We start from the raw sequence: 14,234 nt of genomic DNA, 5'->3' as shown, positions 1-14,234 counted from the left end.
AACACGTCCAAGATGGAAGAACTGAGGCTGCTGAAACCGTGATTCAAGTCGTTACCTGTACAAATTCCAGTTTTCACTAATTTAACGCGTTTATATCGGAATCGAAAATATACACGTATTGGACTGCTTCACTAACACGCTTAAAGGGCAACGGCTCTCATCGCTCGAGGCCGATCTAGTCGCAAGCTGTTGGTGTTGACCATACAGCTGCTTTCTTGCACGTGTTTCGACGGCGTTGAATCATTTCTGACATTTCTGAGTACTCGATAAGTACACCTGGTCCCAAATACCATGCACGTCGCGATAGTCAACTTCCAAGACTCCAAGACAAACTGAAGAAAAATGGTATTCTGGGCCAGCGACATCTTTACGTCGAGGAGGACGAGTATGGCTACTATCTGGGTACGATCAATCGGATTTTTTGAGTCTGTCCTTGTTTTGGAATGTGGTATCTGTGTGAAGCTTGGTTTGTGTTTTGGAGCATGGTGCTGGATCTGGGCGGTGGACGAGCTGATTCAAGCTTGATTTCCTTTGATTTAATTTGAATCTGAATGTTGCAATTGCACTTGATCTCAGTCAACCAAAGCTCTCGAACTTCTGTTGACATCAAACTGTTGAATGTATCGTTGGTGTACACTTGCAAGGCGCCGTGTTGAAAAAGATGATCCAATGTCGATCATTTGATCAATTTGTATCATTTCGTTTCTTTTCTATCCTGACCAACATGTTTCAGCAACGCCACGTCACTGACTCGTGTTGACCGTTGACCGAGTCATAAGTCTTCGGTGATTTCGAAATTCAGCATTTTTGCTCCACGACATACCCTCTTCAAAATTAGCACGGGACTATACTTCATTCAATATGTAACTCTAGTTGGCAGCAACTCTTGGACCTCGTGGATCACTCAAGAGGCTGACCAAGAAGGATTACAATGCTGTAGAGATTCCTAAAGCTTGGTAAGAAGGACCAAATCTTGATTAATTATTGATGTTGACGCCATCTTTGATCTTTTAGTGAATTTCTGGATACGCCTCCTGAACCTCTTGCCCTGCGCATGACGTACGTTTCTGGGGTATTATTCCGTTTGAAAGCTGTGTTTTACTCTAGTCAAACTAGATCAAATCTCTTGGTCGGCGTAGCTCGAGTGTATTCTCAACAGTGGCAGTTTTATCTTGGTATTCTTTGACGAGACTTACGCCTTTTTGCTTTCGTATTTATCATCACTGATTACCTTCCAATTGAATAGCTGATGTCAATCATGTGTTTCTGGCTATACGCAAAGCATACGGATCCAAGAGCGTCAAAGAAGTGAATATTGACATGCCTATCGCTGAAGCAAGGTAGGCCATGCTACAAGTCTTCAAAAGTAACCATTGGATAGATATTCCTAACCTCTACTTTGTTCATAGACCTGAGAACATAACAGTGCCCATCAACCCTGATGCGTTCGGACCAGGAGGACCGTTTGACCTGGTATTGCAGCGAATCAAAAAAGCATTTTTTGCGCCATTGTTTGACGAGACACTATCTTAGAATAGAGAACAAGGCATGGATTGGCTTTGGAATGAAGATCTTGAACATGCTGGACCTTTATCACTTCTAGGATCCCAGTCTACTCTTCATGAAGGTGTGTTCTCAGTTGCAATCTTTTCATTCGCTGCTACAAAAAAGCCGCTTCTTAGTTGCCTACTATATAGGTGAGAAAAGAGCAACTGGAAAATCACCTAGCTCTGTCACCGGAGATCCACAATCTGCTAAGAGGAGTCGTGTGGTAAAATCTGTTGCAAAGGACTCCATCACGTTGAAAGAACGAAGTCTGTTAGATGATACTCCTGATGCATGGAGTCGTCATCCAGGGCAAGTGTCGGATTGTGTTGAAAGACCTTGTCTCCAAGTAGAAGCGCTTTTTGTTCGGCGTCGTTCTCAAATGTAAACTGTTCACGTCTCTGATATACCCCCTCGCTTATATTAATTAGTGATCAGTTCTTTGATGATAGTAGTATGGATATTGGCCTTGATCTTGGTTTTCCAGACGATGCACTTCTACAAAGTCGTGCAACTTCAATCTTGGGTCGTGATTCAGACATGGCAGATGAAGTTCGTCGAGATCATGCGGAAGCTGCCAAACCTAAACGCAAACGTGAGGTAACAAACCATCGATATCTTCGCGTATTCACACCACTTATGACGTTTTTGTTTTGTTGGCTCTGCCAGCTTCGCAAGATTGTCAATGAAGACGAAGAATATGAAGACGAACAGCTACAATGTCATGCTTCAAATCAAGTCATGGAAGATGACTATCTAGCCATGGATCAAGATGATGGAAATCAGCCCATGAACTTTCTTGGCTCACCACCAAACCAACCTTCATCACATGCATCTCATCAAGAATGGTGCAATGAAAGAGAAGGAGACCAACCACAAGATGACTCTCCCTTCTTTTTCGAAGAAGCTGCTAATACCGACAAAAATAAGAAGAAAAAGCATACCAAGACGAAGGGTAAAACAACTCGTCGTCGCTACGAGGATGATGAAACCTATGGAGAAGTAGACCAACTATCACAAGAAACAAGGAAACGCCAAAACAATAAAAAGAAAAGCCTTTTGATTGATGAACGTATTGCATTGACTGATCAAGAAATGAGAGTTATGATTCAGTCTTCTAATGTTGCAGAAACTGAGGAATGGAATCAGCTGCAACAACGAGTTAAGACATGAGTTGATATGCTATGATCTATATAGTTTTTTGCACAACGTCTGACCCAATCTTTGAAATAGGAACGAGACGAAGTCCAGCGTAAGCTCGTTCACAAAATGTTGACAAAGCCAATTCTCAGTATGTTTGAATGCCTTTGCAAAAGAACAAAAATGTCATCAAAAAAAAAGTACCAAGAACTCACAGAAGTCCTATTTTGTAGTGTTGGCTCCACAACTTATTGACTTTTATCAACTAATCAATCGTCGTCGACGATGGGGTGTCATCCCAACTCAATTTCCTCCTCAAGCACTCTTGGAAACACGTCCTGCTACACACTTCTCAAGCGAACAAGGAAACGGCTCTGCTTCTAATTCGGAATATCGATCTGGTAGAGAATAAACCACCCTTGCTTTTTCTTTTTTCGTTTATTCACACCGACGCATTCATGTCTGACGTTACCAAACCATTTAGACGCTGGAGGTGGTGACTATTCGATGCCTGACGCTCAAGACTATGAACATGGTGATCAATTATTTGCTGAAAGTGAGGTGAGCTGCTTCATCCACCCTCTCCTACCAATGTTTTTGGTACCACTGGTGAACCGTCATACTTACCTCGCAAACGCACATTTTAAGGACCCAGAAATGGAAATGGGTCGTGAGCGTCCACCAACTCCTCAGTCTGGACGAGTTGATGCCTTCTCTTGGCAACAGCAACAACAAGGACTAGCAAACTCTCGTGTTGGATCAGGCGCAGGATCATCTGTAACAGGTATTGGTGGTGGTGGTGGTGGTGGTGGCAACTTGATGGGTGGATTTGGTGGTGCCACTGGCGCTGGACAGCCATCTGCATCGTTCAACACATTGGAAGAGACGCCTGAACGATTTGGTAGTCGTCGAAAGAGGTGCAATTGTATCATTGCCTTGTGTCGAAGCTGTAAAGCTCTATTTGACCTCTGACTCAACGCTTGTTTTAGCTCTGGCGTATTCCCTCCCTTCCACGATCGTTTCTCACCTTTGGGTGATTTGCCTATGGGCGATGATGATGCTGGTGGGATCTTCTTTCCAGGTATCGCATGATTGTGCCGCTCGGACCACGTTGCAGAACGAAAAATTACTTCTGGTTTGTCACTCTTTCATCCACAGTTGATGAAACATCCAAGGATGGTGAAACAGACGGTCATCAATTCAAAGGGAATGCTGTGTTGGAAAAGGATAGTGAAGCCTTCTTGAGGTATGTAAATACAATTGTGGTGAGGATGTTGCAAAGTGTGCAAACATGATGGGCTGGTGTAATAAATAAATAATTTTTTTTCTCCCTTCTAGTTATGCACTTGGAATCATGAAAGGTGCTCAAACAGACCATGTTTTTTTCTTTGATCTGGTTCCAAAACAAATTTCTTCTCGTGCTGCTGCTTCTCGTGCCTTCTACCATGGTGAACTACATCTCGAGAGGGGGGAACAAAACGCAGGGTATCTCATGATTCAAATTGTTTCTTTGACTAGTTCTCACGTTGGCCAATCGAAACATTGTCAGTGCTTCTCAAGAGGAGGCTTATGCTGATATTCGTGTCGATAAGATTTAAAAGGAGATTCCACCCTCATTTCAACACAAGATTTGAAAAAACGATGCCCCCATTTCATAGTTCATGAGTTTGCTTGTTGTGCTGGACATAGCAAAGTTGTAAAAAAACGTTTAGATTTGTACTCGAGTTTCTTAATAAATCGTTGGTCTTCTCGAAAATGTCTGTGGTCTTTCAAATGTTAGAGTATATTTGGAGAGTAAAGGGGAATCGTTCGTCAAGATTACACAGCTATGGCCCATTGAGAACTATATTTTGGTTTATAGTTTTGATGGGTGAATGCCTAAAAGATATGTATGGTCAGCATTCATTCTCAAGCAGCATTCATTACTACAAATTTCGCTTATCGCTTTTTACCTGCGAGCATTTAGCCATGGTAACTGAAGCTCTCGAGATAGGATCCGTCAAATAGTAGTCCTTGATTGGCAATTCCAAAGCTGGAGCAGTCATACCATTACTTGGACTAGATTTTGCAGCAGCCAACATTTGTTTGAGGGCAAGAGCAGTAAAGACAGAGGATTGAGTCACATCATAAGTCACCAGTCCAGGAGCAACATCACCCATTCTATCTCTAACTTCTGATATACTATCATATGGTAATGGTACGCCTACAACTTCAGATAGGGCTCTGACAATCTTCCAATCATCACGAGCACCTGATGGTGGTGGTACAGCTGCTCTAGTAGTTTGAGTTCGACCTTCAGTGTTTACAAAGGTCGTGCTCTTTTCGGTATACGCTGATCCTGGTAAGATGACATCTGCATAGTATGCTCCATTGTCACCGTGGTGGCCCTGGTATACTACAAATGCGTCCTTGGGGATATCAGAGGCAACAATCTCGTCAGCATTCAAGAGATAGATGAATTTAGGTGAAGACGATACGCTTCCAGATGGTTGGAAGCCAATATCCAACGCAGCAGTGTAACTTGCAGCCTAATGTATATTCGAGGGATGTTAATATAAATGAGATGATAGTTGGAATACAAAGTCCATAGACTGTAATTTATTACAAATGTGAAGTTGTTGTTTTGGGTAACCTGATTAACTTACTCGTTGAAGGAAGGCCAAACCATTCCATTCCTTGGTCAACATGTTTGCCTTCAGCTTTTGAGTCAGCAAAGCTACTTGAGCCAGTATAGAAGCAGCGTCTTCACGTTCCAATATAGCAGATCCGACCATAATCATTGGTTTCTTTGCCTTTGATAATTTCTCAAAGAATGCGTGATTACCATTTATCAAGGCCTCCAATCCAGATGGATCTTCAGACACATGATCGAATTCATAATTGAGTTTGGGAGCAGCACCTACAATACCTACTTCAAGTTCATTATTTAACCACGCTTTACGAATACGGGCGTTTACGATGGGAGCTTCGTGTCGTGGGTTGGTGCCTACTAATAATAGAGCATCGATTTCGTCGACTTTTTCAATGGTGGTGTTGAAGAGATAGCTAGATCGTAAATCTGTAAATCCTGTAGGCAACTTTTCAAAATTGGTAGCGTCCAATCGTAGATTTTCACAACCTAGTTTGTTCAACAAGTCCTTTAAGGCGACCATTGATTCAGCATCGGCTAATTGACCTGCTACACCCATCATTTCGCTACCTTCTACTTTACTCATGGCTTCGGATATCTTGGTCATGGCTTCAGGCCAGCTGACGGGTACAAACTCGTCACCTTTACGTACAAGTGGTGTAGTCAATCGTTGTCGTTTCAATCCATCATATGCAAATCGTGTCTTGTCAGCAATCCATTCTTCGTTAATGCTATCATTCAAACGAGGTAGTACTCTCATGACTTCTACACCTCGTGAATCTACACGAATGTTACTTCCAACGGCATCTAATACATCAATGGATTCTGTCTTTTTCAATTCCCACGGTCGAGAAGTAAACGCATAAGGTTTGGAAGTCAATGCACCGACAGGACACAAGTCCACAATGTTTCCCGACATTTCAGTGTTTAGCGTCTTTTCGATATAGGTACCAATTTGGATGTCATTACCACGACCGCTTGATCCCATTTCGGTAGCACCAGCTACTTCATTTGAGAATCGGACACAACGGGTACAATGAATGCACCTTGTCATGATCGTTTTAACGAGTGGACCCAAGTCTTTATCTTCGACAGCTCGTTTACCGAGAGGTTCGACGAATCTGGATCTGTCGGATCCGTATCGTACCGATTGATCTTGCAAGTCGCATTCACCACCTTGGTCACAGACAGGACAATCCAAAGGATGGTTTGCCAATAAAAATTCCATGACACCTTCTCTTGCCTTCTTGACCTAGAAGGAATAGAGACTTGAGTAGCTGTACAGGGTTTGAGGGATAATAAGATATTATGCCTGTTTTCAAAAATTACCATTGGGGTATTGGTCTTGACCTTCATTCCGGGCATTGCAGGCATAGCACAAGATGCGACAGGTTTAGGTGACTTTTCAACTTCTACCAGACACATACGACTAGGGAATAGATACAGATTTGTAAATATCCAGTCTTGTTGTGTTGCAAACTAACAAGTGAGCTCATACCAGTTTCCAGCTACAGATAGTCGTTCATGGTAACAGAATCGAGGAATGTCAACTCCCGCCTAAAAGCATAAGAATATGGTGCATCAGAGACCAGTAAATAGAGCCGGAATAGATAGCTGATAGTTTATCGTTGTATGTCTGCTATCACATAGTCCATACCTTTTCACACGCTTGAATCAATGCCGACCCAGATTCAATCTTGACACTGCGTCCATCAACAAAGACTTCTATCTCGGCGCGACGGGGCACGGTCGATGTGAATGAACGTGCTGACCTGGCCAGTCGCGTCCCAACTCTAGTAATGTTCAACATCCTAGGTTTTTTGCAAAGTTGACAAAAGTTACTTGGGAAAAACAATATAAAGGGAGAAGAGCATACAGCTGACAAGATGTTGTACTTACGTGTGGAGCTAGTACTGTCCACGATGAGAAGTAGATATTATTGAACTTTACAGAGGTTTGTCTTGTTTTGTGTTTCGTCACAAAAGAAGAAGAGTAAGGAGAGCAAAGTTCGTATATCGCACAGTGTAGTTGACACGGGGAGAAGCTTGTATATATTTTAACCATTGTACGATCCGCTGTAAACCAGTCAAAGGCAGAAAAGTTGGTACCAATTGAACCCAGTAGTCCTTCGTGTGGGCGTGTTCTTTCCGCCCAGCCAGACTAGTACGATATTTATATATATATGTGGACATTCATTTTCAACGCGTTTCCTGTAACCAAAAACTTCAAACCTCACTTCAATGCAATATATGGTGCTCTTTACTTCACTTAACGTTTTATACAAGCCTCCTTTGATACTCCTATTTCACCCTACTGCTCTCTATTGCCAGCATCCAATGATTCCCTCGTGATTTGAGCAAGATTTACAAACCAAACCCAACCTAACTGCACTCGTGTTGATTTCTAACATATGTTGAAGCATCGTTTGAGGAATGATAACATCGTCTATAGTAGGACGACGAGATTCGTGCTTTTTAAAGTGACTGATAAAGGATTCAAATTTGATTGTTTAATCTTCACACTTCTCCCTTACAAATCACCTTAAAAGCAACGGAGCTTTGTCAGGCTTTGAAGGCGTTCGATTTTGGTGGTTGAATAAGGCTACTTGCAAAGCAATCAATCTAGTCAAAACAGTCAAAAAGGTACTATGCAGTGTATTCTCAGTCGGGGGCTTTACGTACCGATATGGACTTTGAGGCTCATGGGAAATCTTCTCCGTTTAGGGATTTCAACCAATCTCATAGAGTCTTTTAAACAATCGCACGTTGCCAGAAGGTACTACAATCCAAACCAGAGGTCTCGGAATTCTCAATAAAATACAGTTACTTGATAATGGTCAGTCGAACATTTTCTAAGTCCTCAAACCACATTTGATTTAACCTGTTGTGTTTTGCCAATTAGGATGGCGACAAAGCGCGACGACTTGCTGACCGATTAGCTCAATTTGCAGGCAATGCAATCAAGAAGCGGGCTGTCGGACATGGGGTATCTGCAGTGTTTGACTTTGTTCTTCCAGGAGTTGGCCACGCAGTGACAGAGATGGCCAGTGGTGCTTCTGATTGGAATGATATAGTTAGCATTGCGAATGAATTTGGAATGTCACCCAATGACGTCAAACAAATGGCAGAAGACCAAGTTACCAAGCAATTGACGGAAAAGAAATGATGCTGATTTTCATTCTGGTGAAAATGGAGTAAGCATTAAAGAATCATGTACCCATTCCAATACGACCTAACATAAACGTTTTCCGAATGCATTCAATGCCGTTGTGTTCTACGGATCCAGTTTCAATTCATAGAAAATGGAAGTTCGCCAAATTCTAGAATTTATGCAGCCTGTACCTTCGTTGACTGGTCACAACGACAAATAAGTACATGGAGCATTGGAATACTATTGTAGGTACCGCACATCGCAGATGATGTGCCTTACCACAGCGAGCAACGTTTCCAAAAAGTTGATGAATCATATTCTTTCATAAGAAGGAGGAATGTTAAAGCAGTTGCTCAACGCGGCAGTAGCATCCACCATTGAGACAGGTTCATCCACAAATGGATCCTGCGAAAATAGCAGTTAAGCGTCGTTTTGTCAACGAGATTGGAACCAGCCTATAGCGCCTGCTTGACCGACAAATCAGGCTCAGCGGTACCATTGTTATACCCTTCATCATACTCATTGTGTAAAGGGGGCGCCCAAGGAACTTCCAGACATAAAAACACGGTTGTCACGTCATAGAGAGTCGTCAGACCAAAAAACAGGGAAACCCATGAAGGAAGCATGTCAATTCTGTCACTGTCGGACCGATACCGCGAACATGGGAATGGTTTGGAAGACGTGGCCCAATAATGCTTGACAAAGTTCGTTTTGACGAGACATATCCTTGTTCGGAGAGACAGGATGGTCACCTGCATATAACTCTCGGCAGGAACTGAAATCCACAGATTTATGGGCTTTCCAACAAGTTGCATCCTGTATTTCGTGGCGCTCCCAATACGATCTTCAGTTCTTGTCGCCGTCTGGGTTGAGGAGTCGTTTGGGCTGCGACTGGAGCCGAAGCTGTACGTGGAATTACTACAAAGTGTTCTTCTCCTTCATCGTCTTCCCCAAAGTCACTGATGATTTGTGGCATTTTTAGGAATTGTTGGTTTTGAAGTATGTTAAAGTTGTTGCTTTGCACGAGCTGCATCAATCATTTCAACAACAGAGTCATCCAATACTGTTGGTTCTACGGGCTTCCGAGCTGGTGGCTTCTTCCTCATTGGGGCATTTTGTCGCTTAGTTGCGAGTTGAATACAACTTTTGTTTCTTGGCTTTTGAGCTTATAGCAAGGACGGGATGCAACACAGCTCATCCCCACTTTTCAGAAACGCTTGAACTGACGCAAGTAGTAAGGGGGCAAAATCATTTATATTTCTTTTCTTACTCGAACGCCTTGATAAAATGCTCAGCAAAAGTCTTCTTTTTTGAGGTGGACAACACGCAGTCAGCTTACAACTGTCCGCACTTGTCTACGACGATCTTGGCGGAGGTCTTTCCTGATTGAGAGCCGAAGCTTTCAACCTTTTGAATGACATCCATGCCTAGTGTGAAATCAACAGTGAGTACAGAATGCACCTCAAAACAACATAAAGGTGACTTACCTTCAACGACTTCTCCGAAAACGACGTGCTTTCCATCGAGCCAAGCAGTCTTGGCCGTACAGATGCTAAATTTTGGGTGGGTATGTGAGTATTGTGAGACTTGGGAGAATAGCTGCGACACTTTCATAACGTCTTCAAACTTACAAGAATTGAGAACCGTTGGTGTTTGGACCAGCATTTGCCATGGATAAGATACCAGGCTCTAATAAATCGCCGTATGATGAGTTTCAGAAGCCTTCAATGACTGCAAAGTTCCAATGTTCTTACTGGTGTGTTTCTAGTAGAAATGTGATGTTTGAGATGGTTAATATCCATGCTACATGCGGTGAAGCAAGTTGCCAATGCGGGTGCGATACATACCAATTGGAAGTTTTCGTCAGCGAACTTTTCTCCATAGATGGATTTGCCACCAGTGCCATTGTGGTTTGTAAAGTCACCACCTTGACACCTATGGATATGTTGGGAAAATGAATGTGAGTTCCATGGAGCACATAAACCAGCAACATGCATATTTTTGTGGGCCACGTACATAAATTGAGGGATAACTCGGTGGAAGCTGGAACCGGCAAATCCAAAACTAAGAGAGTGTTGCAAAAGTGTTTAGACCCCTGACGACATCCATTCGACGAGTGACCGATCGTTTTACCCTTTCTCGCCGGTGCACAAGGCACGGAAGTTCTCAGCTATAGGAATGAGTCTGATGAGCATCGATTTCGTTTGCAAAGCGATTGAAATTGATTTATCTTACCAGTGCGGGGGACGACGTCGGAACGGAGCTAAAGAAGATGCAATGTGTCAGCAAGCCAGATGGATGGTGGCCTACCATGCCAGTGCTAGCATATACGTACTTCCATGACGACACGACCGACAGGCTTTCCGCCAGCAGACAAGTCGAAGTATACACGTGGAAGAGCCATTGTAGCTGCAAAACGATGTGATGATTGCATCGTTATTGATGTAGATGGGAGTCGCGACGATGCATGCAGAATGGAGCGTAAGAGGGGCATTTTAGAGAGAGAAAGAATGTCAAATGATTGATGGAAATAAATGAAGTACTGTTAGTGATGGATAAGAGTCAGGTCGGGGTGTTGCTTGCTGCCAAAAAACGTGTGGTCAAAAAAAGCAACGGGCAGGTGGGCAAATTTCAGTTTTTTGCCATAACAGGGCAGGTAGATGACATATGAAAAATGCATGATAAATCGATGATTCCGAGTGACAAAGCTTACCTTGTTGTTTTTTTCTTAAACTTCAGTTGCTTTTAAAGTTTTTGGATGTTATGAAAAATTGGGAAACAAAGCTGCATTGGGTTTGCTATCATGAAGGGTGTGGGGCTGCAGCTAACAGCTCGTATGAGACACGGGGACGTGTTTTGATAGTAGTTGTAGTAGTCTCATTTATAGTGACACGGTTGTAGTTTTAAAGGAATAGAAAATAAAATGAAAGCTGCTGCTCAAAACACTGCAGCTTAACGCGAATGGAGCATATTATAACGTGATATCAACGCTCAAACGTGTTCCTATAGTCTCGGACCAAAAAATGGACAAGCTGGACATTGGGAATACACACAGCCTCACGGCCATCTCATACAAAGGTCCTTTTGAACGAATTTGATATCTGGTCTGAATGTATTCCTCAATGGACTCTGGTGATACATGGATCTATGGAATTGGTATTTTAAAAGTTTGCCACTTTCGGTCCTTTTCCATGTGCCTTGATCAGGAAATCAGCGACAATTCTAGTGGTTAATCAGTAGCTAACGAATATTATTGTGCTGTATGCTATATCTGCCTGACAGTCCGAACGTTTGATCAACCGGCTTTGGTATCGACTCTCAACGTCACTTTGCCACCAAATATCAATTAACCACCCACAGATGAGATAACAAAGCAACAATGAGTGGGGAACCCTCAGGAAGCTCCCAAGACTTGGGAGTATGGGATAGGCCTATAACGCCACGAGGCTACAATGGACCCAAAACTCCTGTCCGCAACTCGCAGTCAACCTCTTCCATAAAACGGCGAAAGCTTCCCCAACAAAAACCCAACGCCGCTGCTCCCTCCAATATACAGACTCCAAAGCTTCCAATCCCAGTAGCCTCTCCTCCTTCCTCGCCAACAGATCTGCACACCCCAAGTGTTACATTTGCCAACGAGGTTTTCGAAAACCACCATTCATCACAAACCTCCAGGAGTAGCTCTTCCTCTCCAAGAACAGACAGCGCCTATGCAAGCCCTGGAAAACTAGAAAATCCGCTTTCCGGCTCTGATAATGCACATTCTCCCACTGAGCCGCACCACCCAGTGTCTGAAGACGACTATCTGGCTGATCCGAGCAATCCTGTATTGAGACGTACTACATATCCATATTCTCCTCAACGGGTAGATGAACTCCCCTTTGTCGAAGGTACGTGTAAGCTTCAGTCACAAAAACCCCTTGCATGTGCACACAAGCTTTTGACAACCTTGTCGGTGGCAATACTTGAATTGTGTCCGAGTCCCTTGATGCCATGATACCAAATATACCAAATAATTAATTGGTTTGGTCTGGTCTCTCACGTCGATTCGCTTCGTTTGACCATTCAATTATATTTGATCGCTCAAACTATTCCCTTTTTTAATCAGGCGAGATTATTAGAATTGTTCGTCGAGTAGATGGTGGATGGTCAGAGGGCCAGTTACGAGATCGAGTCGGATGGTTTCCCGAGAACCACACAAGTTTACTTACTGAAAATAGAACAGCACAGGATCTAGCCAATTTCGGTCCTTTCGTAAACACATCCGACCAAGTCAACGAGTTAAGACAACGCAACATTATGATGAACAAGAGCTCGGGACCTGTGGAATTGCATACAGATGATGAAGAAGAAGCACAACAACAGCAACAGGAATCATTGTCGCCAAGAAATGGTAGTGTAGGCGGAGTCAGTGCTGGTCACGCTCAATCCGATGTCAAGAATGCTCGATTAAGAGCCGTTTCAGAATACTTTAGAGGAGAAAAGGCATTCTTAAACGCTCTACATGCTTTTGTAGAGGTAGGAGCTTAAATCAGTTATCCATTCTGTTGACTATCATTTCAACATTCGGAAATATCTAATCAAGTGTTTTTTCTTGGGGGTGTACAGCAAGTATTTTCTCCTCTACAAATATGTGAATGGTTTCCAACTGACCACCATCATTTAATATTTGGAAACCTTCGCGAACTCATTGATTACCAAATCGAATTGGTCCGGGAATTAGAGATTACGATGCAGGCATCTAGAGAATCTCAATTAATAGCCAAACTTTTACTCAGACTTGTAAGTGTGCATTCTGCAACACCACCCATGTTTTGCTCCTAACAAAGTTGCTTGCCATACCTTAGAATGAAAGATATACCACCATTCATATTGAATATGCTGAGCATTTGCCACGAGCTGTGGCGGTTGCAAATACTTATGCAAATTCAGCTTCAATGACACGATTCTTGGAGCATACTACGATATGCGGATCAAGCTCGCAGCCTTATATCCTTCAGCTGGTTGCCTTCCTGCATAGGCCTGTGCAACGAAAGACTCGATATACGGTGTTGCTACGGGTAAGTTTAACGGGCTAAAAAACAGCCTCGAACACCCTTATCTGCAATGCTCATGGCCGTTCACTGCATCCTCACCTATTTGTGACCCTTAGGACCTGGTCCAATTAACACCAGAAACACATGCAGATTATCCTTATACCCAAAAAGCAAATTCGGCCTACTTGTCATCCCTCCAACAAATCGATGCTGCTCGTAGACTAATAGAATCACGCCAAGCTACGCGTTATCTCTTTTCACGATTGGATTCATGGGAAGGTCCTCCGCTAGAAACATTAGGAGACCTAGTGTTGGAGGGAAATATGTACACTGATGACAAGGAGAGAGGCTTCTACCTGTTTGAGAAGGCTCTTATTGTTATTATGACTGTCTCAAGGTCTAATAATGGTGGATCGGGACGTGGTAACGCGAAATCGTTACGTGTTGTGGAGGCTGTTGGATGGTGTATGCCGGTTGCCAACAATGCACCTGGTGTTGTTAATGTATATGAAGATGGTGAGTTTGGGGTTTAGTTCTGAAAGAGACACGTAGCCAATGGTTGTGTTGTAGAGTGCACAATGAAGAGTTGCGAGGACACCATGAGGCTTAATCGTCGCTGGACTTTTTGTCATGTTTTGTTTCTTTGACTCTTGCAAGGGAGGATTAAGCTAACCAAAATACGTATTCCACCAAACCAATTAGACTTTCGATTGTCACTGCATATTAACTATGTC

At 43.1% G+C, this 14,234-nt stretch overlaps 3 protein-coding genes across 3 annotated transcripts; 1 reads left to right on the top strand and 2 right to left on the bottom strand.

The window, feature by feature from the left end:
* Nucleotides 1-342: 342 nt before the first annotated feature.
* Nucleotides 343-4,283, top strand: SmJEL517_g03134 (uncharacterized protein; the record flags this gene model as incomplete). The annotated part of the gene is made up of 17 exons (XM_031169062.1): nucleotides 343-402; nucleotides 874-956; nucleotides 1,015-1,175; nucleotides 1,247-1,340; nucleotides 1,410-1,473; nucleotides 1,534-1,627; nucleotides 1,698-1,863; nucleotides 1,977-2,145; nucleotides 2,215-2,706; nucleotides 2,779-2,836; nucleotides 2,919-3,086; nucleotides 3,170-3,246; nucleotides 3,334-3,602; nucleotides 3,675-3,766; nucleotides 3,844-3,931; nucleotides 4,024-4,133; nucleotides 4,204-4,283. The coding sequence occupies 17 exons, from the start codon at nucleotides 343-345 to the stop codon at nucleotides 4,281-4,283; spliced, it is 2,325 nt and encodes a 774-aa protein (XP_031024949.1).
* A 220-nt stretch (nucleotides 4,284-4,503) lies between these two features.
* Nucleotides 4,504-7,124, bottom strand: SmJEL517_g03133 (uncharacterized protein; the record flags this gene model as incomplete). The annotated part of the gene is made up of 6 exons (XM_031169061.1): nucleotides 4,504-4,563; nucleotides 4,638-5,213; nucleotides 5,331-6,566; nucleotides 6,644-6,743; nucleotides 6,813-6,871; nucleotides 6,972-7,124. The coding sequence occupies 6 exons, from the start codon at nucleotides 7,122-7,124 to the stop codon at nucleotides 4,504-4,506; spliced, it is 2,184 nt and encodes a 727-aa protein (XP_031024952.1).
* A 2,675-nt stretch (nucleotides 7,125-9,799) lies between these two features.
* Nucleotides 9,800-10,868, bottom strand: SmJEL517_g03132 (uncharacterized protein; the record flags this gene model as incomplete). Its single annotated transcript, XM_031169060.1, has 9 exons — nucleotides 9,800-9,891; nucleotides 9,952-10,016; nucleotides 10,096-10,153; nucleotides 10,219-10,228; nucleotides 10,312-10,399; nucleotides 10,481-10,528; nucleotides 10,598-10,634; nucleotides 10,700-10,727; nucleotides 10,800-10,868. 9 exons carry the CDS (start codon nucleotides 10,866-10,868, stop codon nucleotides 9,800-9,802), a joined length of 495 nt encoding a protein of 164 aa, XP_031024951.1.
* Between the last annotated feature and the right edge of the window lie 3,366 nt (nucleotides 10,869-14,234).

This window comes from Synchytrium microbalum (assembly GCF_006535985.1).
Source record: "Synchytrium microbalum strain JEL517 chromosome Unknown SmJEL517_scf0015, whole genome shotgun sequence".
NCBI lineage: Eukaryota > Fungi > Chytridiomycota > Chytridiomycetes > Synchytriales > Synchytriaceae > Synchytrium > Synchytrium microbalum.
The sequence above is the reverse complement of the archived record's forward strand: the minus strand, read 5'-3'. Positions and strand labels throughout refer to the sequence as shown.